At 46.6% G+C, this 22,205-nt stretch overlaps 1 protein-coding gene and 18 non-coding genes across 19 annotated transcripts; all 19 read right to left on the bottom strand.

The window, feature by feature from the left end:
• Nucleotides 1-424: 424 nt before the first annotated feature.
• trnak-cuu lies at nucleotides 425-496 on the bottom strand. Its single transcript has one exon. It is a non-coding gene; the product is annotated as a tRNA-Lys (tRNA).
• Nucleotides 497-1,270: 774 nt separating this feature from the next.
• On the bottom strand, nucleotides 1,271-1,343 carry trnak-cuu. The gene has a single exon. It is a non-coding gene; the product is annotated as a tRNA-Lys (tRNA).
• A 776-nt stretch (nucleotides 1,344-2,119) lies between these two features.
• On the bottom strand, nucleotides 2,120-2,192 carry trnak-cuu. Its single transcript has one exon. It is a non-coding gene; the product is annotated as a tRNA-Lys (tRNA).
• A 774-nt stretch (nucleotides 2,193-2,966) lies between these two features.
• trnak-cuu lies at nucleotides 2,967-3,039 on the bottom strand. The gene has a single exon. It is a non-coding gene; the product is annotated as a tRNA-Lys (tRNA).
• A 776-nt stretch (nucleotides 3,040-3,815) lies between these two features.
• On the bottom strand, nucleotides 3,816-3,888 carry trnak-cuu. The gene has a single exon. It is a non-coding gene; the product is annotated as a tRNA-Lys (tRNA).
• A 773-nt stretch (nucleotides 3,889-4,661) lies between these two features.
• Nucleotides 4,662-4,734, bottom strand: trnak-cuu. The gene has a single exon. It is a non-coding gene; the product is annotated as a tRNA-Lys (tRNA).
• Nucleotides 4,735-5,510: 776 nt separating this feature from the next.
• Nucleotides 5,511-5,583, bottom strand: trnak-cuu. Its single transcript has one exon. It is a non-coding gene; the product is annotated as a tRNA-Lys (tRNA).
• Nucleotides 5,584-6,359: 776 nt separating this feature from the next.
• Nucleotides 6,360-6,432, bottom strand: trnak-cuu. The gene has a single exon. It is a non-coding gene; the product is annotated as a tRNA-Lys (tRNA).
• A 776-nt stretch (nucleotides 6,433-7,208) lies between these two features.
• trnak-cuu lies at nucleotides 7,209-7,281 on the bottom strand. The gene has a single exon. It is a non-coding gene; the product is annotated as a tRNA-Lys (tRNA).
• A 776-nt stretch (nucleotides 7,282-8,057) lies between these two features.
• trnak-cuu lies at nucleotides 8,058-8,130 on the bottom strand. Its single transcript has one exon. It is a non-coding gene; the product is annotated as a tRNA-Lys (tRNA).
• Nucleotides 8,131-8,904: 774 nt separating this feature from the next.
• On the bottom strand, nucleotides 8,905-8,977 carry trnak-cuu. Its single transcript has one exon. It is a non-coding gene; the product is annotated as a tRNA-Lys (tRNA).
• Nucleotides 8,978-9,753: 776 nt separating this feature from the next.
• trnak-cuu lies at nucleotides 9,754-9,826 on the bottom strand. The gene has a single exon. It is a non-coding gene; the product is annotated as a tRNA-Lys (tRNA).
• A 776-nt stretch (nucleotides 9,827-10,602) lies between these two features.
• On the bottom strand, nucleotides 10,603-10,675 carry trnak-cuu. The gene has a single exon. It is a non-coding gene; the product is annotated as a tRNA-Lys (tRNA).
• A 1,622-nt stretch (nucleotides 10,676-12,297) lies between these two features.
• Nucleotides 12,298-12,370, bottom strand: trnak-cuu. The gene has a single exon. It is a non-coding gene; the product is annotated as a tRNA-Lys (tRNA).
• Nucleotides 12,371-13,143: 773 nt separating this feature from the next.
• On the bottom strand, nucleotides 13,144-13,216 carry trnak-cuu. Its single transcript has one exon. It is a non-coding gene; the product is annotated as a tRNA-Lys (tRNA).
• Nucleotides 13,217-13,992: 776 nt separating this feature from the next.
• Nucleotides 13,993-14,065, bottom strand: trnak-cuu. Its single transcript has one exon. It is a non-coding gene; the product is annotated as a tRNA-Lys (tRNA).
• A 777-nt stretch (nucleotides 14,066-14,842) lies between these two features.
• trnak-cuu lies at nucleotides 14,843-14,914 on the bottom strand. Its single transcript has one exon. It is a non-coding gene; the product is annotated as a tRNA-Lys (tRNA).
• A 777-nt stretch (nucleotides 14,915-15,691) lies between these two features.
• On the bottom strand, nucleotides 15,692-15,764 carry trnak-cuu. Its single transcript has one exon. It is a non-coding gene; the product is annotated as a tRNA-Lys (tRNA).
• Nucleotides 15,765-17,505: 1,741 nt separating this feature from the next.
• On the bottom strand, nucleotides 17,506-22,002 carry LOC118320026. Its single transcript, XM_047334576.1, has 9 exons — nucleotides 21,647-22,002; nucleotides 20,946-21,544; nucleotides 20,512-20,839; nucleotides 19,505-20,309; nucleotides 19,203-19,412; nucleotides 18,789-19,084; nucleotides 18,399-18,560; nucleotides 18,135-18,305; nucleotides 17,506-18,046 (listed from the first exon to the last, which is right to left on the bottom strand). Exons 1-9 carry the CDS (start codon nucleotides 21,863-21,865, stop codon nucleotides 17,747-17,749), a joined length of 3,090 nt encoding a protein of 1,029 aa, XP_047190532.1. The 5' UTR covers nucleotides 21,866-22,002; the 3' UTR covers nucleotides 17,506-17,746.
• Nucleotides 22,003-22,205: the final 203 nt, after the last annotated feature.

The following is a 22,205-nucleotide window of genomic DNA, read 5'->3' as shown; positions in this document are numbered from 1 at the left end:
TTGAAGACGTTTCACCTCTCATTCAACAGGCTTCTTCAGTTCTGACTAAGTTGTGGTGAATCCCAGGTATTTCAATCGTGTATATGTGTCTTCCCTACCCAGGACATTCAAAAACCTTTCAAACTCAGCCTCATGACGTGTACTTTAGCATGGCCCATATCCAATCTGCTAACATGTTGGAAGCCGGCTTCACGACCTATACTGGAGCTGGTAAAACCATACGCACTGGTTTCACTTTTGTGGAGCTGTCCATCTTTATATTGATACTCCTTCTCTGTTGAGACAAGCAGAACAACACCTTTTTGGGGTTCCAGATTCTTACCCTATGCTCATGACCTGTTCACTTGTTCTTACCTAACCTGTTTAGCAAAGGCAAATTTTAGCAGGGTAACATCAATTCCCACACGTATGTTGAAAAGTACCCCGCCCAACTTGGGGCTCGAACCCACGACCAGAGATTAAGAGTCTCATGCTCTGCCGACTGAGCTAGCCAGGCCAAGGTGAACCCTAATGCTGATGGGCGGCGAAACCAGACAGACCACGCCCCCTCTTTTTCCAAACCGACTCTTGTCTGTGCCGCAATATGTTGCCGCAAGTATTTAGACCAGTTAATACACTACACTTGTATTCCACGATTGACAGTCCCAAAATGAACAGTCCCCAAAGAACCGGTGAAAGGATTATGAAGTTCATGTGTTGCTGACTGATCTTACCAGGATCCCACGCCCCCACATTGTTTGCTCCTCATCCCCAATTCCTCCTCATCCCCATTTGCTGCAGACCACACAGCGAAAGAATCTGAGCTTTTTAGCGCAACAGCAGCCTCCCTGAGTTGGTTGTCACTTCTTGAAGACGTTTCACCTCTCATTCAACAGGCTTCTTCAGTTCTGACTAAGTTGTGGTGAATCCCAGGTATTTCAATCGTGTATATGTGTCTTCCCTACCCAGGACATTCAAAAACCTTTCAAACTCAGCCTCATGACGTGTACTTTAGCATGGCCCATATCCAATCTGCTAACATGTTGGAAGCCGGCTTCACGACCTATACTGGAGCTGGTAAAACCATACGCACTGGTTTCACTTTTGTGGAGCTGTCCATCTTTATATTGATACTCCTTCTCTGTTGAGACAAGCAGAACAACACCTTTTTGGGGTTCCAGATTCTTACCCTATGCTCATGACCCGTTCACTTGTTCTTACCTAACCTGTTTAGCAAAGGCAAATGTTAGCAGGGTAACATCAATTCCCACACGTATGTTGAAGAGTACCCCGCCCAACATGGGGCTCGAACCCACGACCCTGAGATTAAGAGTCTCATGCTCTACCGACTGAGCTAGCCGGGCCAAGGTGAACCCTAATGTTGATGGGCGCACACACGAGATCGAGACCACGCCCCCTCCTTTTCCAAACCGACTCTTGTCTGTGCCGCAATATGTTGCCGCAAGTATTTAGACCAGTTAATACACTACACTTGTATTCCACGATTGACAGTCCCAAAATGAACAGTCCCCAAAGAACCGGTGAAAGGATTATGAAGTTCATGTGTTGCTGACTGATCTTACCAGGATCCCACGCCCCCACATTGTTTACTCCTCATCCCCAATTCCTCCTCATCCCCATTTGCTGCGGACCACACAGTGAAAGAATCTGAGCTTTTTAGCGCAACAGCAGCCTCCCTGAGTTGGTTGTCACTTCTTGAAGACGTTTCACCTCTCATTCAACAGGCTTCTTCAGTTCTGACTAAGTTGTGGTGAATCCCAGGTATTTCAATCGTGTGTATGTTTCTTCCCTACCCAGGACATTCAAAAACCTTTCAAACTCAGCCTCATGAGGTGTACTTGAGCATGGCCCATATCCAATCTGCTAACATGTTGGAGGCCGGCTTCACGACCTATACTGGAGCTGGTAAAACCATACGCACTGGTTTCACTTTTGTGGAGCTGTCCATCTTTATATTGATACTCCTTCTCTGTTGAGACAAGCAGAACAACACCTTTTTGGGGTTCCAGATTCTTATCCTATGCTCATGACCCGTTGACTTGTTCTTACCTAACCTGTTTAGCAAAGGCAGATATTTGCAGTGTAACATCAATTCCCACACGTATGTTGAAAAGTACCCCGCCCATTGTGGGGCTCGAACCCACGACCAGGAGATTAAGAGTCTCATGCTCTGCCGACTGAGCTAGCCAAGCCAAGGTGAACCCTAATGCTGATGGGCGGCGAAACCAGACAGACCACGCCCCCTCTTTTTCCAAACCGACTCTTGTCTGTGCCGCAATATGTTGCCGCAAGTATTTAGACCAGTTAATACACTACACTTGTATTCCACGATTGACAGTCCCAAAATGAACAGTCCCCAAAGAACCGGTGAAAGGATTATGAAGTTCATGTGTTGCTGACTGATCTTACCAGGATCCCACGCCCCCACATTGTTTGCTCCTCATCCCCAATTCCTCCTCATCTCCATTTGCTGCAGACCACACAGTGAAAGAATCTGACCTTCTTAGCGCAACAGCAGCCTCCCTGAGTTGGTTGTCACTTCTTGAAGACGTTTCACCTCTCATTCAACAGGCTTCTTCAGTTCTGACTAAGTTGTGGTGAATCCCAGGTATTTCAATCGTGTGTATGTTTCTTCCCTACCCAGGACATTCAAAAACCTTTCAAACTCAGCCTCATGACGTGTACTTGAGCATGGCCCATATCCAATCTGCTAACATGTTGGAGGCCGGCTTCACGACCTATACTGGAGCTGGTAAAACCATATGCACTGGTTTCACTTTTGTGGAGCTGTCCATCTTTATATTGATACTCCTTCTCTGTTGAGACAAGCAGAACAACACCTTTTTGGGGTTCCAGATTCTTACCCTATGCTCATGACCCGTTGACTTGTTCTTACCTAACCTGTTTAGCAAAGGCAGATATTAGCAGTGTAACATCAATTCCCACACGTATGTTGAAAAGTACCCCGCCCATTGTGGGGCTCGAACCCACGACCATGAGATTAAGAGTCTCATGCTCTACAGACTGAGGTAGCCGGGCCAAGGTGAACCCTAATGCTGATGGGCGCGCACACGAGACGGAGACCACGCCCCCTCTTTTTCCAAACCGACTCTTGTCTGTGCCGCAATATGTTGCCGCAAGTATTTAGACCAGTTAATACACTACACTGATATTCCAAGATTGACAGTCCCAAAATGAACAGTCCCCAAAGAACCGGTGAAAGGATTAAGAAGCTCATGTGTTGCTGACTGATCTTACCAGGATCCCACGCCCCCACATTGTTTGCTCCTCATCTCCAATTCCTCCTCATCCCCATTTGCTGCAGACCACACAGCGAAAGAATCTGAGCTTTTTAGCGCAACAGCAGCCTCCCTGAGTTGGTTGTCACTTCTTGAAGACGTTTCACCTCTCATTCAACAGGCTTCTTCAGTTCTGACTAAGTTGTGGTGAATCCCAGGTATTTCAATCGTGTGTATGTGTCTTCCCTACCCAGGACATTCAAAAACCTTTCAAACTCAGCCTCATGAGGTGTACTTGAGCATGGCCCATATCCAATCTGCTAACATGTTGGAGGCCGGCTTCACGACCTATACTGGAGCTGGTAAAACCATACGCACTGGTTTCACTTTTGTGGAGCTGTGCATCTTTATATTGATACTCCTTCTCTGTTGAGACAAGCAGAACAACACCTTTTTGGGGTTCCAGATTCTTATCCTATGCTCATGACCCGTTGACTTGTTCTTACCTAACCTGTTTAGCAAAGGCAGATATTTGCAGTGTAACATCAATTCCCACACGTATGTTGAAAAGTACCCCGCCCATTGTGGGGCTCGAACCCACGACCAGGAGATTAAGAGTCTCATGCTCTGCCGACTGAGCTAGCCAAGCCAAGGTGAACCCTAATGCTGATGGGCGGCGAACCAGACAGACCACGCCCCCTCTTTTTCCAAACCGACTCTTGTCTGTGCCGCAATATGTTGCCGCAAGTATTTAGACCAGTTAATACACTACACTTGTATTCCACGATTGACAGTCCCAAAATGAACAGTCCCCAAAGAACCGGTGAAAGGATTATGAAGTTCATGTGTTGCTGACTGATCTTACCAGGATCCCACGCCCCCACATTGTTTGCTCCTCATCCCCAATTCCTCCTCATCTCCATTTGCTGCAGACCACACAGTGAAAGAATCTGACCTTCTTAGCGCAACAGCAGCCTCCCTGAGTTGGTTGTCACTTCTTGAAGACGTTTCACCTCTCATTCAACAGGCTTCTTCAGTTCTGACTAAGTTGTGGTGAATCCCAGGTATTTCAATCGTGTGTATGTTTCTTCCCTACCCAGGACATTCAAAAACCTTTCAAACTCAGCCTCATGACGTGTACTTGAGCATGGCCCATATCCAATCTGCTAACATGTTGGAGGCCGGGTTCACGACCTATACTGGAGCTGGTAAAACCATATGCACTGGTTTCACTTTTGTGGAGCTGTCCATCTTTATATTGATACTCCTTCTCTGTTGAGACAAGCAGAACAACACCTTTTTGGGGTTCCAGATTCTTACCCTATGCTCATGACCCGTTGACTTGTTCTTACCTAACCTGTTTAGCAAAGGCAGATATTAGCAGTGTAACATCAATTCCCACACGTATGTTGAAAAGTACCCCGCCCATTGTGGGGCTCGAACCCACGACCATGAGATTAAGAGTCTCATGCTCTACAGACTGAGGTAGCCGGGCCAAGGTGAACCCTAATGCTGATGGGCGCGCACACGAGACGGAGACCACGCCCCCTCTTTTTCCAAACCGACTCTTGTCTGTGCCGCAATATGTTGCCGCAAGTATTTAGACCAGTTAATACACTACACTGATATTCCAAGATTGACAGTCCCAAAATGAACAGTCCCCAAAGAACCGGTGAAAGGATTAAGAAGCTCATGTGTTGCTGACTGATCTTACCAGGATCCCACGCCCCCACATTGTTTGCTCCTCATCTCCAATTCCTCCTCATCCCCATTTGCTGCAGACCACACAGCGAAAGAATCTGAGCTTTTTAGCGCAACAGCAGCCTCCCTGAGTTGGTTGTCACTTCTTGAAGACGTTTCACCTCTCATTCAACAGGCTTCTTCAGTTCTGACTAAGTTGTGGTGAATCCCAGGTATTTCAATCGTGTATATGTGTCTTCCCTACCCAGGACATTCAAAAACCTTTCAAACTCAGCCTCATGACGTGTACTTTAGCATGGCCCATATCCAATCTGCTAACATGTTGGAAGCCGGCTTCACGACCTATACTGGAGCTGGTAAAACCATACGCACTGGTTTCACTTTTGTGGAGCTGTCCATCTTTATATTGATACTCCTTCTCTGTTGAGACAAGCAGAACAACACCTTTTTGGGGTTCCAGATTCTTACCCTATGCTCATGACCCGTTCACTTGTTCTTACCTAACCTGTTTAGCAAAGGCAAATGTTAGCAGTGTAACATCAATTCCCACACATTAGTTGAAAAGTACCCCGCCCAACGTGGGGCTCGAACCCACGACCCTGAGATTAAGAGTCTCATGCTCTACCGACTGAGCTAGCCGGGCCAAGGTGAACCCTAATGTTGATGGGCGCACACAAGAGATCGAGACCACGCCCCCTCCTTTTCCAAACCGACTCTTGTCTGTGCCGCAATATGTTGCCGCAAGTATTTAGACCAGTTAATACACTACACTTGTATTCCACGATTGACAGTCCCAAAATGAACAGTCCCCAAAGAACCGGTGAAAGGATTATGAAGTTCATGTGTTGCTGACTGATCTTACCAGGATCCCACGCCCCCACATTGTTTGCTCCTCATCCCCAATTCCTCCTCATCTCCATTTGCTGCAGACCACACAGTGAAAGAATCTGAGCTTTTTAGCGCAACAGCAGCCTCCCTGAGTTGGTTGTCACTTCTTGAAGACGTTTCACCTCTCATTCAACAGGCTTCTTCAGTTCTGACTAAGTTGTGGTGAATCCCAGGTATTTCAATCGTGTATATGTGTCTTCCCTACCCAGGACATTCAAAAACCTTTCAAACTCAGCCTCATGACGTGTACTTGAGCATGGCCCATATCCAATCTGCTAACATGTTGGAGGCCGGCTTCACGACCTATACTGGAGCTGGTAAAACCATACGCACTGGTTTCACTTTTGTGGAGCTGTCCATCTTTATATTGATACTCCTTCTCTGTTGAGACAAGCAGAACAACACCTTTTTGGGGTTCCAGATTCTTATCCTATGCTCATGACCCGTTGACTTGTTCTTACCTAACCTGTTTAGCAAAGGCAGATATTTGCAGTGTAACATCAATTCCCACACATATGTTGAAAAGTACCCCGCCCATTGTGGGGCTCGAACCCACGACCAGGAGATTAAGAGTCTCATGCTCTGCCGACTGAGCTAGCCAAGCCAAGGTGAACCCTAATGCTGATGGGCGGCGAACACGAGACGAGACCACGCCCCCTCTTTTTCCAAACCGACTCTTGTCTGTGCCGCAATATGTTGCCGCAAGTATTTAGACCAGTTAATACACTACACTTGTATTCCACGATTGACAGTCCCAAAATGAACAGTCCCCAAAGAACCGGTGAAAGGATTATGAAGTTCATGTGTTGCTGACTGATCTTACCAGGATCCCACGCCCCCACATTGTTTGCTCCTCATCCCCAATTCCTCCTCATCTCCATTTGCTGCAGACCACACAGCGAAAGAATCTGAGCTTTTTAGCGCAACAGCAGCCTCCCTGAGTTGGTTGTCACTTCTTGAAGACGTTTCACCTCTCATTCAACAGGCTTCTTCAGTTCTGACTAAGTTGTAGTGAATCCCAGGTATTTCAATCGTGTGTATGTTTCTTCCCTACCCAGGACATTCAAAAACCTTTCAAACTCAGCCTCATGACGTGTACTTGAGCATGGCCAATATCCAATCTGCTAACATGTTGGAGGCCGGGTTCACGACCTATACTGGAGCTGGTAAAACCATATGCACTGGTTTCACTTTTGTGGAGCTGTCCATCTTTATATTGATACTCCTTCTCTGTTGAGACAAGCAGAACATCACCTTTTTGGGGTTCCAGATTCGTACCCTATACTGATGACCCGTTGACTTGTTCTTACCTAACCTGTTTAGCAAAGGCAGATATTCGCAGTGTAACATCAATTCCCACACGTATGTTGAAAAGTACCCCGCCCAACGTGGGGCTCGAACCCACGACCATGAGATTAAGAGTCTCATGCTCTACAGACTGAGGTAGCCGGGCCAAGGTGAACCCTAATGCTGATGGACGCGCACACGAGACGGAGACCACGCCCCCTCTTTTTCCAAACCGACTCTTGGCTGTGCCGCAATATGTTGCCGCAAGTATTTAGACCAGTTAATACACTACACTGATATTCCAAGATTGACAGTCCCAAAATGAACAGTCCCCAAAGAACCGGTGAAAGGATTATGAAGTTCATGTGTTGCTGACTGATCTTACCAGGATCCCACGCCCCCACATTGTTTGCTCCTCATCCCCAATTCCTCCTCATCTCCATTTGCTGCAGACCACACAGTGAAAGAATCTGAGCTTTTTAGCGCAACAGCAGCCTCCCTGAGTTGGTTGTCACTTCTTGAAGACGTTTCACCTCTCATTCAACAGGCTTCTTCAGTTCTGACTAAGTTGTGGTGAATCCCAGGTATTTCAATCGTGTATATGTGTCTTCCCTACCCAGGACATTCAAAAACCTTTCAAACTCAGCCTCATGACGTGTACTTTAGCATGGCCCATATCCAATCTGCTAACATGTTGGAGGCCGGCTTCACGACCTATACTGGAGCTGGTAAAACCATACGCACTGGTTTCACTTTTGTGGAGCTGTCCATCTTTATATTGATACTCCTTCTCTGTTGAGACAAGCAGAACAACACCTTTTTGGGGTTCCAGATTCTTATCCTATGCTCATGACCCGTTGACTTGTTCTTACCTAACCTGTTTAGCAAAGGCAGATATTTGCAGTGTAACATCAATTCCCACACGTATGTTGAAAAGTACCCCGCCCATTGTGGGGCTCGAACCCACGACCAGGAGATTAAGAGTCTCATGCTCTGCCGACTGAGCTAGCCAAGCCAAGGTGAACCCTAATGCTGATGGGCGGCGAAACCAGACAGACCACGCCCCCTCTTTTTCCAAACCGACTCTTGTCTGTGCCGCAATATGTTGCCGCAAGTATTTAGACCAGTTAATACACTACACTTGTATTCCACGATTGACAGTCCCAAAATGAACAGTCCCCAAAGAACCGGTGAAAGGATTATGAAGTTCATGTGTTGCTGACTGATCTTACCAGGATCCCACGCCCCCACATTGTTTGCTCCTCATCCCCAATTCCTCCTCATCTCCATTTGCTGCAGACCACACAGTGAAAGAATCTGACCTTCTTAGCGCAACAGCAGCCTCCCTGAGTTGGTTGTCACTTCTTGAAGACGTTTCACCTCTCATTCAACAGGCTTCTTCAGTTCTGACTAAGTTGTGGTGAATCCCAGGTATTTCAATCGTGTATATGTGTCTTCCCTACCCAGGACATTCAAAAACCTTTCAAACTCAGCCTCATGACGTGTACTTTAGCATGGCCCATATCCAATCTGCTAACATGTTGGAAGCCGGCTTCACGACCTATACTGGAGCTGGTAAAACCATACGCACTGGTTTCACTTTTGTGGAGCTGTCCATCTTTATATTGATACTCCTTCTCTGTTGAGACAAGCAGAACATCACCTTTTTGGGGTTCCAGATTCATACCCTATACTGATGACCCGTTCACTTGTTCTTACCTAAACTGTTTAGCAAAGGCAAATGTTAGCAGTGTAACATCAATTCCCACACATTAGTTGAAAAGTACCCCGCCCAACGTGGGGCTCGAACCCACGACCCTGAGATTAAGAGTCTCATGCTCTACCGACTGAGCTAGCCGGGCCAAGTTGAACCCTAATGTTGATGGGCGCACACACCAGATCGAGACCACGCCCCCTCCTTTTCCAAACCGACTCTTGTCTGTGCCGCAATATGTTGCCGCAAGTATTTAGACCAGTTAATACACTACACTTGTATTCCACGATTGACAGTCCCAAAATGAACAGTCCCCAAAGAACCGGTGAAAGGATTATGAAGTTCATGTGTTGCTGACTGATCTTACCAGGATCCCACGCCCCCACATTGTTTACTCCTCATCCCCAATTCCTCCTCATCCCCATTTGCTGCGGACCACACAGTGAAAGAATCTGAGCTTTTTAGCGCAACAGCAGCCTCCCTGAGTTGGTTGTCACTTCTTGAAGACGTTTCACCTCTCATTCAACAGGCTTCTTCAGTTCTGACTAAGTTGTGGTGAATCCCAGGTATTTCAATCGTGTGTATGTTTCTTCCCTACCCAGGACATTCAAAAACCTTTCAAACTCAGCCTCATGAGGTGTACTTGAGCATGGCCCATATCCAATCTGCTAACATGTTGGAGGCCGGCTTCACGACCTATACTGGAGCTGGTAAAACCATACGCACTGGTTTCACTTTTGTGGAGCTGTCCATCTTTATATTGATACTCCTTCTCTGTTGAGACAAGCAGAACAACACCTTTTTGGGGTTCCAGATTCTTATCCTATGCTCATGACCCGTTGACTTGTTCTTACCTAACCTGTTTAGCAAAGGCAGATATTCGCAGTGTAACATCAATTCCCACACGTATGTTGAAAAGTACCCCGCCCATTGTGGGGCTCGAACCCACGACCAGGAGATTAAGAGTCTCATGCTCTGCCGACTGAGCTAGCCGGGCCAAGGTGAACCCTAATGCTGATGGGCGGCGAGACCAGACAGAGACCACGCCCCCTCTTTTTCCAAACCGACTCTTGTCTGTGCCGCAATATGTTGCCGCAAGTATTTAGACCAGTTAATACACTACACTGATATTCCAAGATTGACAGTCCCAAAATGAACAGTCCCCAAAGAACCGGTGAAAGGATTAAGAAGCTCATGTGTTGCTGACTGATCTTACCAGGATCCCACGCCCCCACATTGTTTGCTCCTCATCCCCAATTCCTCCTCATCCCCATTTGCTGCAGACCACACAGCGAAAGAATCTGAGCTTTTTAGCGCAACAGCAGCCTCCCTGAGTTGGTTGTCACTTCTTGAAGACGTTTCACCTCTCATTCAACAGGCTTCTTCAGTTCTGACTAAGTTGTGGTGAATCCCAGGTTTTTCAATCGTGTGTATGTTTCTTCCCTACCCAGGACATTCAAAAACCTTTCAAACTCAGCCTCATGACGTGTACTTGAGCATGGCCCATATCCAATCTGCTAACATGTTGGAGGCCGGCTTCACGACCTATACTGGAGCTGGTAAAACCATATGCACTGGTTTCACTTTTGTGGCGCTGTCCATCTTTATATTGATACTCCTTCTCTGTTGAGACAAGCAGAACAACACCTTTTTGGGGTTCCAGATTCTTACCCTATGCTCATGACCCGTTGACTTGTTCTTACCTAACCTGTTTAGCAAAGGCAGATATTAGCAGTGTAACATCAATTCCCACACGTATGTTGAAAAGTACCCCGCCCATTGTGGGGCTCGAACCCACGACCATGAGATTAAGAGTCTCATGCTCTACAGACTGAGCTAGCCGGGCCAAGGTGAACCCTAATGCTGATGGGCGCGCACACGAGACGAGACCACGCCCCCTCTTTTTCCAAACCGACTCTTGTCTGTGCCGCAATATGTTGCCGCAAGTATTTAGACCAGTTAATACACTACACTGATATTCCAAGATTGACAGTCCCAAAATGAACAGTCCCCAAAGAACCGGTGAAAGGATTAAGAAGCTCATGTGTTGCTGACTGATCTTACCAGGATCCCACGCCCCCACATTGTTTGCTCCTCATCTCCAATTCCTCCTCATCCCCATTTGCTGCAGACCACACAGCGAAAGAATCTGAGCTTTTTAGCGCAACAGCAGCCTCCCTGAGTTGGTTGTCACTTCTTGAAGACGTTTCACCTCTCATTCAACAGGCTTCTTCAGTTCTGACTAAGTTGTGGTGAATCCCAGGTATTTCAATCGTGTGTATGTGTCTTCCCTACCCAGGACATTCAAAAACCTTTCAAACTCAGCCTCATGAGGTGTACTTGAGCATGGCGCATATCCAATCTGCTAACATGTTGGAGGCCGGCTTCACGACCTATACTGGAGCTGGTAAAACCATACGCACTGGTTTCACTTTTGTGGAGCTGTGCATCTTTATATTGATACTCCTTCTCTGTTGAGACAAGCAGAACAACACCTTTTTGGGGTTCCAGATTCTTATCCTATGCTCATGACCCGTTGACTTGTTCTTACCTAACCTGTTTAGCAAAGGCAGATATTTGCAGTGTAACATCAATTCCCACACGTATGTTGAAAAGTACCCCGCGCATTGTGGGGCTCGAACCCACGACCAGGAGATTAAGAGTCTCATGCTCTGCCGACTGAGCTAGCCAAGCCAAGGTGAACCCTAATGCTGATGGGCGGCGAAACCAGACAGACCACGCCCCCTCTTTTTCCAAACCGACTCTTGTCTGTGCCGCAATATGTTGCCGCAAGTATTTAGACCAGTTAATACACTACACTTGTATTCCACGATTGACAGTCCCAAAATGAACAGTCCCCAAAGAACCGGTGAAAGGATTATGAAGTTCATGTGTTGCTGACTGATCTTACCAGGATCCCACGCCCCCACATTGTTTGCTCCTCATCCCCAATTCCTCCTCATCTCCATTTGCTGCAGACCACACAGTGAAAGAATCTGACCTTCTTAGCGCAACAGCAGCCTCCCTGAGTTGGTTGTCACTTCTTGAAGACGTTTCACCTCTCATTCAACAGGCTTCTTCAGTTCTGACTAAGTTGTGGTGAATCCCAGGTATTTCAATCGTGTATATGTGTCTTCCCTACCCAGGACATTCAAAAACCTTTCAAACTCAGCCTCATGACGTGTACTTTAGCATGGCCCATATCCAATCTGCTAACATGTTGGAAGCCGGCTTCACGACCTATACTGGAGCTGGTAAAACCATATGCACTGGTTTCACTTTTGTGGAGCTGTCCATCTTTATATTGATACTCCTTCTCTGTTGAGACAAGCAGAACAACACCTTTTTGGGGTTCCAGATTCTTACCCTATGCTCATGACCCGTTGACTTGTTCTTACCTAACCTGTTTAGCAAAGGCAGATATTAGCAGTGTAACATCAATTCCCACACGAATGTTGAAAAGTACCCCGCCCAATGTGGGGCTCGAACCCACGACCATGAGATTAAGAGTCTCATGCTCTACAGACTGAGCTAGCCGGGCCAAGGTGAACCCTAATGCTGATGGGCGCGCACACGAGACGAGACCACGCCCCCTCCTTTTCCAAACCGACTCTTGTCTGTGCCGCAATATGTTGCCGCAAGTATTTAGACCAGTTAATACACTACACTGTATTCCACGATTGACAGTCCCAAAATGAACAGTCCCCAAAGAACCGGTGAAAGGATTATGAAGTTCATGTGTTGCTGACTGATCTTACCAGGATCCCACGCCCCCACATTGTTTGCTCCTCATCCCAATTCCTCCTCATCCCCATTTGCTGCAGACCACACAGCGAAAGAATCTGAGCTTTTTAGCGCAACAGCAGCCTCCCTGAGTTGGTTGTCACTTCTTGAAGACGTTTCACCTCTCATTCAACAGGCTTCTTCAGTTCTGACTAAGTTGTGGTGAATCCCAGGTATTTCAATCGTGTATATGTGTCTTCCCTACCCAGGACATTCAAAAACCTTTCAAACTCAGCCTCATGACGTGTACTTTAGCATGGCCCATATCCAATCTGCTAACATGTTGGAAGCCGGCTTCACGACCTATACTGGAGCTGGTAAAACCATACGCACTGGTTTCACTTTTGTGGAGCTGTCCATCTTTATATTGATACTCCTTCTCTGTTGAGACAAGCAGAACAACACCTTTTTGGGGTTCCAGATTCTTACCCTATGCTCATGACCCGTTCACTTGTTCTTACCTAACCTGTTTAGCAAAGGCAAATGTTAGCAGTGTAACATCAATTCCCACACATTAGTTGAAAAGTACCCCGCCCAACGTGGGGCTCGAACCCACGACCCTGAGATTAAGAGTCTCATGCTCTACCGACTGAGCTAGCCGGGCCAAGGTGAACCCTAATGTTGATGGGCGCACACAAGAGATCGAGACCACGCCCCCTCCTTTTCCAAACCGACTCTTGTCTGTGCCGCAATATGTTGCCGCAAGTATTTAGACCAGTTAATACACTACACTTGTATTCCACGATTGACAGTCCCAAAATGAACAGTCCCCAAAGAACCGGTGAAAGGATTATGAAGTTCATGTGTTGCTGACTGATCTTACCAGGATCCCACGCCCCCACATTGTTTGCTCCTCATCCCCAATTCCTCCTCATCCCCATTTGCTGCAGACCACACAGTGAAAGAATCTGAGCTTTTTAGCGCAACAGCAGCCTCCCTGAGTTGGTTGTCACTTCTTGAAGACGTTTCACCTCTCATTCAACAGGCTTCTTCAGTTCTGACTAAGTTGTGGTGAATCCCAGGTATTTCAATCGTGTATATGTGTCTTCCCTACCCAGGACATTCAAAAACCTTTCAAACTCAGCCTCATGACGTGTACTTTAGCATGGCCCATATCCAATCTGCTAACATGTTGGAGGCCGGCTTCACGACCTATACTGGAGCTGGTAAAACCATACGCACTGGTTTCACTTTTGTGGAGCTGTCCATCTTTATATTGATACTCCTTCTCTGTTGAAACAAGCAGAACGACACCTTTTTGGGGTTCCAGATTCTTACCCTATGCTCATGACCTATTGACTTGTTCTTACCTAACCTGTTTAGCAAAGGCAAATGTTCGCAGGGTAACATCAATTCCCACACGTATGTTGAAAAGTACCCCGCCCAACGTGGGGCTCGAACCCACGACCCTGAGATTAAGAGTCTCATGCTCTGCCGACTGAGCTAGCCGGGCCAAGGTGAACCCTAATGCTGATGGGCGCGCACACGAGACGGAGACCACGCCCCCTCTTTTTCCAAACCGACTCTTGTCTGTGCCGCAATATGTTGCCGCAAGTATTTAGACCAGTTAATACACTACACTGATATTCCAAGATTGACAGTCCCAAAATGAACAGTCCCCAAAGAACCGGTGAAAGGATTATGAAGTTCATGTGTTGCTGACTGATCTTACCAGGATCCCACGCCCCCACATTGTTTGCTCCTCATCCCCAATTCCTCCTCATCTCCATTTGCTGCAGACCACACAGTGAAAGAATCTGAGCTTTTTAGCGCAACAGCAGCCTCCCTGAGTTGGTTGTCACTTCTTGAAGACGTTTCACCTCTCATTCAACAGGCTTCTTCAGTTCTGACTAAGTTGTGGTGAATCCCAGGTATTTCAATCGTGTATATGTGTCTTCCCTACCCAGGACATTCAAAAACCTTTCAAACTCAGCCTCATGACGTGTACTTTAGCATGGCCCATATCCAATCTGCTAACATGTTGGAGGCCGGCTTCACGACCTATACTGGAGCTGGTAAAACCATACGCACTGGTTTCACTTTTGTGGAGCTGTCCATCTTTATATTGATACTCCTTCTCTGTTGAGACAAGCAGAACAACACCTTTTTGGGGTTCCAGATTCTTACCCTATGCTCATGACCCGTTCACTTGTTCTTACCTAACCTGTTTAGCAAAGGCAAATGTTAGCAGGGTAACATCAATTCCCACACAGTATGTTGAAGAGTACCCCGCCCAACGTGGGGCTCGAACCACGATCCTGAGATTAAGAGTCTCATGCTCTACCGACTGAGCTAGCCGGGCCAAGGTGAGCCCTAATGCTGATGGGCGCGACACACGAGATCGAGACCACGCCCCCTCCTTTTCCAAACCGACTCTTGTCTGTGCCGCAATATGTTGCCGCAAGTATTTAGACCAGTTAATACACTACACTTGTATTCCACGATTGACAGTCCCAAAATGAACAGTCCCCAAAGAACCGGTGAAAGGATTATGAAGTTCATGTGTTGCTGACTGATCTTACCAGGATCCCACGCCCCCACATTGTTTGCTCCTCATCCCCAATTCCTCCTGATCCCCATTTGCTGCAGACCACACAGCGAAAGAATCTGAGCTTTTTAGCGCAACAGCAGCCTCCCTGAGTTGGTTGTCACTTCTTGAAGACTTTTCACCTCTCATTCAACAGGCTTCTTCAGTTCTGACTAAGTTGTGGTGAATCCCAGGTATTTCAATCGTGTGTATGTTTCTTCCCTACCCAGGACATTCAAAAACCTTTCAAACTCAGCCTCATGACGTGTACTTGAGCATGGCCCATATCCAATCTGCTAACATGTTGGAGGCCGGCTTCACGACCTATACTGGAGCTGGTAAAACCATATGCACTGGTTTCACTTTTGTGGAGCTGTCCATCTTTATATTGATACTCCTTCTCTGTTGAGACAAGCAGAACAACACCTTTTTGGGGTTCCAGATTCTTACCCTATGCTCATGACCCGTTGACTTGTTCTTACCTAACCTGTTTAGCAAAGGCAGATATTAGCAGTGTAACATCAATTCCCACACGTATGTTGAAAAGTACCCCGCCCATTGTGGGGCTCGAACCCACGACCATGAGATTAAGAGTCTCATGCTCTACAGACTGAGGTAGCCGGGCCAAGGTGAACCCTAATGCTGATGGGCGCGCACACGAGACGGAGACCACGCCCCCTCTTTTTCCAAACCGACTCTTGTCTGTGCCGCAATATGTTGCCGCAAGTATTTAGACCAGTTAATACACTACACTGATATTCCAAGATTGACAGTCCCAAAATGAACAGTCCCCAAAGAACCGGTGAAAGGATTAAGAAGCTCATGTGTTGCTGACTGATCTTACCAGGATCCCACGCCCCCACATTGTTTGCTCCTCATCCCCAATTCCTCCTCATCCCCATTTGCTGCAGACCACACAGCGAAAGAATCTGAGCTTTTTAGCGCAACAGCAGCCTCCCTGAGTTGGTTGTCACTTCTTGAAGACGTTTCACCTCTCATTCAACAGGCTTCTTCAGTTCTGACTAAGTTGTGGTGAATCCCAGGTATTTCAATCGTGTATATGTGTCTTCCCTACCCAGGACATTCAAAAACCTTTCAAACTCAGCCTCATGACGTGTACTTTAGCGTGGCCCATATCCAATCTGCTAACATGTTGGAGGCCGGCTTCACGACCTATACTGGAGCTGGTAAAACCATACGCACTGGTTTGACTTTTGTGGAGCTGTCCATCTTTATATTGATACTCCTTCTCTGTTGAGACAAGCAGAACAACACCTTCTTGGGGTTAAGCTGGGGAACAATAGTCTGTTTGGGTGGGGGAAGAAGAGGAAAGAAGGGGAAAGAAGGGGAAGAGAGGGGGAAGAGAAAAAGGAAGAAAAAGAGAGAAAAAGAAGGGAAATGTGGCTCTCTGGCATTCTCAAAAAGCTGAGGTCCTTGTATAAGTTATTAAGTGATAATTGAAAGGTTCATAATCCTTGGTAAGAGTTGGGTTAAAAAAGCTTGTAACCACTGGGGTTTGATCCGGCAACCTTTGGATCCGTAGCTCCTTCTCAAAGTATTGAAAACGGAACAGATCATTTTTGTATAAATGTCAAAACTACTGCTGGCGAAATAAAGTGCAAATTTATTACGAAATATAAATCTCTATTCTCTCTCACACATATGCAACAAACATTTAACTTTTATGAACCAAAAACTCAGGAAATCACTATATACAATAAATATAAGGAATATACAAATAAGAAAGAGAAACATAAATAAAACTCTGCATACTTTAAAAGGCTACATACAGACAAACTTAAATATCTACTCACACGTGACTATAGCAAACAAAATTAGATCAAATATTTAAATAAAATAAATAGAATAAATAGAATAAATAGAATAAATAAAATAAATAAAATAAATAAATACAAATATAAAACTGTCAAAAGAAAACTCTACATACTTTAGAAGGTCACTTGGAATATGATAAAAATCTAACTTTTTTTCAATCATTTAAAAACTTTTTACACTTAAAGAATGAAACAGATTTATTTTTTTTGTGCCCTCTTCCTCCTCATCTCTTCCATCCACTGGTCAAGGGACATGTTAGCATTTTGGGGACAGTAAATGTACCCATAATATTGACCATGGCCATTGTCTTTGTTCCGGGGCTGGTGGCACTGACTGCATTTATTTTTGTCTGTTGTCCGATTGTATGGCCTACGTGCAGGTGATGGGGTGGGAAGGGGGCCATGAGGGGCAATGGATTTGGCTGCAGGTACTTGTGGGGCCAAAAACACAATTGGGCCAATAGCAGGGCTGGGGTCGATGACAAAAGGGAAGCGGGCAGAGGTAGGCGGAGGTGCTGGCTGAGGAAACTGGGGGCTGGCAATCTCGGGCAGAGAGCCTTCGGGGCATGGAGGTGATGGGCTGGAGCAGCAGACTTCCTCTTGACCACTGCCTGTCCTGCTGTACTTGGTGGCAAGTGGTACTGATGTTGTGGGCCTGGCTGTAGGGGTGCAACAGCGGGGCGTATCTGTACGGGTGGGAGAGGGGCACGAGCTACTGGAATTGCAGGAGGCAAGTTGACCCCTTGCAGCAGAATGTTACTGTCCTGCCTCTTCAGTCGCTTATTGTGCCACTGAATGAGAGTTGTTTGATTAACATCAAACAAGTGCAGAGTAGTGCCCTGCATGACTGCACCGTTAGCCAGGACCAGCGACCTGATGTGAGACGCACCTGGTGGCGTGCAGCGTATGTCACCCGCTGCTGATCATATGGCAGGAGGTTCTGCCACAGGGCTATGATAGTGCTGGCCTGCTGGTTGTTGAGCGTCTGGCCAGTTTCAGTCCTCAGCCCAACCAAGTACTCGGCTAGGCAGTCCACACGCTCCATCCCTGGGACACAACGCTCATCCACAGCCTAGTAAGAGTACATTATAGTGAGAAAAAAAACATAACAGAACCCTAACACATGTGGCATAGTATAAATTGTCACATAATAGACTCACCTGTTGCTGCTCAGGTGCTGCTGGGGTGATGGCTCGTAATCCAGCCATAGCAGTAGCTGTAGCAGCAGGGACAGTGGTTGCGAGTGTGGTTGGGAGAAGAGGACGAACAGAAGCTGAGCCAGTGGTGACAGCTGATAGGCCAGACCTGATTCTTTTTGGAACATCCAAAGGCTGGGAAACAAAAAGGATTAGAAAACAAATAAAAAATCACAATATACGACAAATTAAAAGAGATTATGACACATTATATACAAAAGCACTTACAAGCTGTTGTTGAGGTGCAGCATGAGTGATGGGAGGTGATGCCGAAGGACCAGCAGTTGCAGCAGGAGGGACAGTAGCTTGGAATCTGGTAGTAGTTGGGAGCACTACAGGAAGTCTGGAGCCGGCAGGGAGGGCTGATGGGCCGGAGGGCTCGTGAACAATCTAGAAATAAAATGGCATTAAATCAGAGTTTATCTGTTTGGATTATGCATTTATTCATTCATTTATTGAATATATGTGAAATCATTGCCCTTTATTTATGTTACTTTTTCGTTATTGCAATGTTATTAAAAATAAAGATTGCAATGAAACTTTAAGGTCAGATTACCATGAGCTAAATGTAAATTCACTGACATCATATGACAAAAAACATGTGACAAGAATAATTACCACATGTTGCTCAGTCGCTGCTGCAGCGCTACAAGATGCAGTAGGATGGAGAGAGGAGGGAGTTGGAAGGCTGGCTGAGCTGGTGGAGTCGGGTGATGGACCAGAGGACAAGTCCAGCAGCTCAATGGTGGGGTCCAGGCTGAGGCTCAAACCAGAATCCTCAAAGCTCTCAACTTCCAACTCTTCTTCAGTGCCTACATCCTCCAGCATCTGATCAGTCTCCTCCGAGTCAGGATGTACATCCTGCAGGGCCTGGCCTGTCTGGCGGTACAGGTAATCGATACCTATTAGCTCCCCTGAGACAGACAAGAGAATAGAAATAGGAAAATTGGCTTTCAGACAATGCATTAAAAAGTTTATTCTTTTTTATGCATATGAAAAATAACCTCATCACTATGAAAAGCTCAAACTCACCAGTGTAAACGGCCGGTGGCTGAAAAGAGGGGACGAGCTTCCTTCCAAGCACCTTGACACTGTGTGTGTTGACACATTGAACAAGGTCTCCTGAGTAGGTCAGCAAAGCAGGAGGCTTGACTGCCAGAGATGCGGCATGACGGTCCTGGTTCCATCTCTTAAGGCCTTCCAGAAGGTACAGCTGGAAATTCAGGCCGTTGGCACTCGTTCCTTAAGACAGAAGCAGTATGAGAAATAACTATATGTTTTTTTGTCACTGTTTACAAGATAATAATAATAAATTATATTTGTTTCATACTAACCTGGAATGAACCTGTTGAGATGCAGGTGGAAGGACTCGAGCGATGTGGACCCTCTAGCACACCTGTAATTTGGCAGGATGATGCCCTCTTTGGTGGTGGTGCCAGTCTGAGCATACAGGAGTACACCTGGTTCATCCTGGATGCACTTAACGTGCCTCCTCTGGGTTTGCCAGATGTGCTGCATTCTCTCCTGGTCCAAGAGAGGGACACCAAGAAGGTCTCTGCCCTTTTCCCCCATCAGCTCATTTAAGAGGCACTCAATCAGAACAATGGTCTGCTGCTCTCCTCTTGTCCACCTTCTGCAGTGCCGGGCCAGTTCATCCTTGGTAATGTGCTGGTCTACCATTTTGTCAGTGATGCCAGGGACACCTTCGCGTTTCAACTGTTCCCTCTTTGCTCGCCGCACCAAGGCAACATCTTCACTGTCCCACTCAAAAATGCAGCATGACAGCTTTGCCATGAAGATGGGGTACAAAGGATGTGCATCCTTTGTACACCCCGATGCCAGTCGCCGCATGAAATGGTATATATCCAGTTTCACAACCAGGTCTGGCCATCCACCAAATCTTTGCTGCAATTTAGTCTGCCCTCTGCCCTCCAGACAACAGTCACAGTCTACATAAAGTAGCTGAGGAGGGGTCACACCAGCATTGCTGTACCTGCGGATGAGGTCAGCTACCATAATGTCCAGAGCGGGACCCTCCTGAGCAGTCAGGACACTGATGAGGATTTGGCCCACCTCGTTGCTCACAGATGTAAGCCACAAGGCGGTCCCCTTGGCAAGGCCCGACAGCTTCTTAGTGATCTGTAATCACACATAAAGGTCAGTTGGTGATTAAATAAATCGGAAATGTGTAATGCTTGTATAATAGTACTATGTTTCTTTGTTTTTAAATAAAGCATTCAATTCATATTTCACAAATGTACTTCTAATGTAATAATTGTAATGTACAGTGTATTCTACTGCATTGTAGAATACTACAGCATTCACAGTTAAAAATATGTACTTTTTTCGTGGAGTCCATTTTCAGGATACTGCCAAAGGTAGATGTTATGCTGGCCTTGATGTGTTCAAGCCTGCTCAGGATGTCTCTGCCATAAACAGCCAGCATCCACCTGTGAGATGGTATGGCTACTGGCTCAGGCGGCTCCTGGAACTGGACAGGGAGCAGGCATGGCCGGGCAGCAAAGTCCGAGCATGCACCAAGGTACCGGCAGAGTTGCTTAAGCCACTCCTCGCTGTGGTTTTCCCTCAGCTGCTTGACCAAGCGGGAGGAACTGTTACCAAGGGTCCTCTCTCTCAGAAATCTTATGACACGCATGTCACAAGCATATCTGCGTTAAACAAAGGGAAAGAGACAAACAATAAAATCAGCTCATTTGCAGTGTGTTTCAATGACAAAAAAAAAGAGACATAAAATGAATAATCTCAGTTACTCACCTTTGAGTAAGGATTATTCGGAACTCAAGCCTGTGGGCCAAGTCCAGCTGGTCCAAAATGGTTTTGCTGGTGGAAATGTAGCTGGTTTTGCAACCAACTGCGCTGCACCAGAGAGTCTCTGTTATCAACAGGTAATACCTGTCAATATCCAGAACCTGGCGGGCTCTCTTGTGGGCTCCATAGCCTGTGAGATGTTTACCACACACAGGACAGGTAAGCCTGACCTTCCAAAGGTGGTATGGCATCCACACAAGAAGCCGGTGATTGAAAAATCGCTCTGGAGTGGGGATCTGGTGATAAATCAATGCTGGCTCTGGTGGATCATACCAGAGTTTGAGGTCAGAGCGCAGCCGCTGGTGCTTCCACAAAGCTGCTGAAATCCATTTCTGATCTTGAAGAGGAATGGTCTTCAGGAGTTTAGCAGGGAGCCAGCCAGGTGCTGAACCAGCATCAGCCTCCACATTTCCGGCCAACGGAAAAGGGTCAGGAGCAGGATGGGTTGAGGGACCAGCAATAGATGGAGAAGCAACAGCAGGTGCTGAGGTCACAGGGGGGAGAGGAGCAGAGGAGGAACCAGTGGAGGTGGTAGCTGACACTTCCTGATTTGTAAATTAAAATTAAAAAAGGGTTAAATATTATCATTGTTTCCAGTTTAATAAAAGTGGGAGTGAAGACAACAAGTTAATTGAAGTGTTTCTCACAACTCTATTAGCGGCTGATGGAACCGAGGAAGTGGAGGCCATCGAAGACACAGGAGAAGGAGGAAGAGACAGAGGGGAAACAGTCTGAACGTATCTCCTGGGACTGTGGCCAGGTGACGGGGTCCTCCTCCCTGTGGCGCATGAAACAGTGCTGGACACGGCCGAGGACAACGAAGCGCTACTTGTGGGCTGAGAGAATGAGAGCACAGTTAACAACATTATAAATAAAAAAATGTTATTACCAAAATAGTTATTACAGTAATTAAAACAAGATCATTTCAACATATATTTAACAAATGAAAACGCAAAAAACAAGGAGAGGATGCAGGACATCTTGCAAACCCAGAGGAGGCACGTTAAGTGCATCCAGGATGAACCAGGTGTACTCCTGTATGCTCAGACTGGCACCACCACCAAGGAGGGCATCGTCCTGCCACATGACAGGTGTGCTAGAGGGTCCACATCGCTCGAGTCCTTCCACCTGCATCTCAACAGGTTCATTCCAGGTTAGTATGAAACAAATATAATTTATTATTATTATGTTGTAAACAGTGACAAA

This window comes from Scophthalmus maximus, chromosome 9, assembly GCF_022379125.1.
Source record: "Scophthalmus maximus strain ysfricsl-2021 chromosome 9, ASM2237912v1, whole genome shotgun sequence".
NCBI lineage: Eukaryota > Metazoa > Chordata > Actinopteri > Pleuronectiformes > Scophthalmidae > Scophthalmus > Scophthalmus maximus.
The sequence above is the reverse complement of the archived record's forward strand: the minus strand, read 5'-3'. Positions and strand labels throughout refer to the sequence as shown.

Bases quoted from the DNA above. Each gene is read 5' to 3' on its own strand.
- LOC118320026 (XM_047334576.1), bottom strand. From the start codon at position 21,865: ATGTTGTTAACTGTGCTCTCATTCTCTCAGCCCACAAGTAGCGCTTCG. The intron at 21,545-21,646 runs GTGAGAAACACT...TTTACAAATCAG, and splicing joins CATCAGCCGCTAATAGAGTT to GAAGTGTCAGCTACCACCTC. The intron at 18,561-18,788 runs GTAATTATTCTT...TTTTATTTCTAG, and splicing joins CAGCGACTGAGCAACATGTG to ATTGTTCACGAGCCCTCCGG.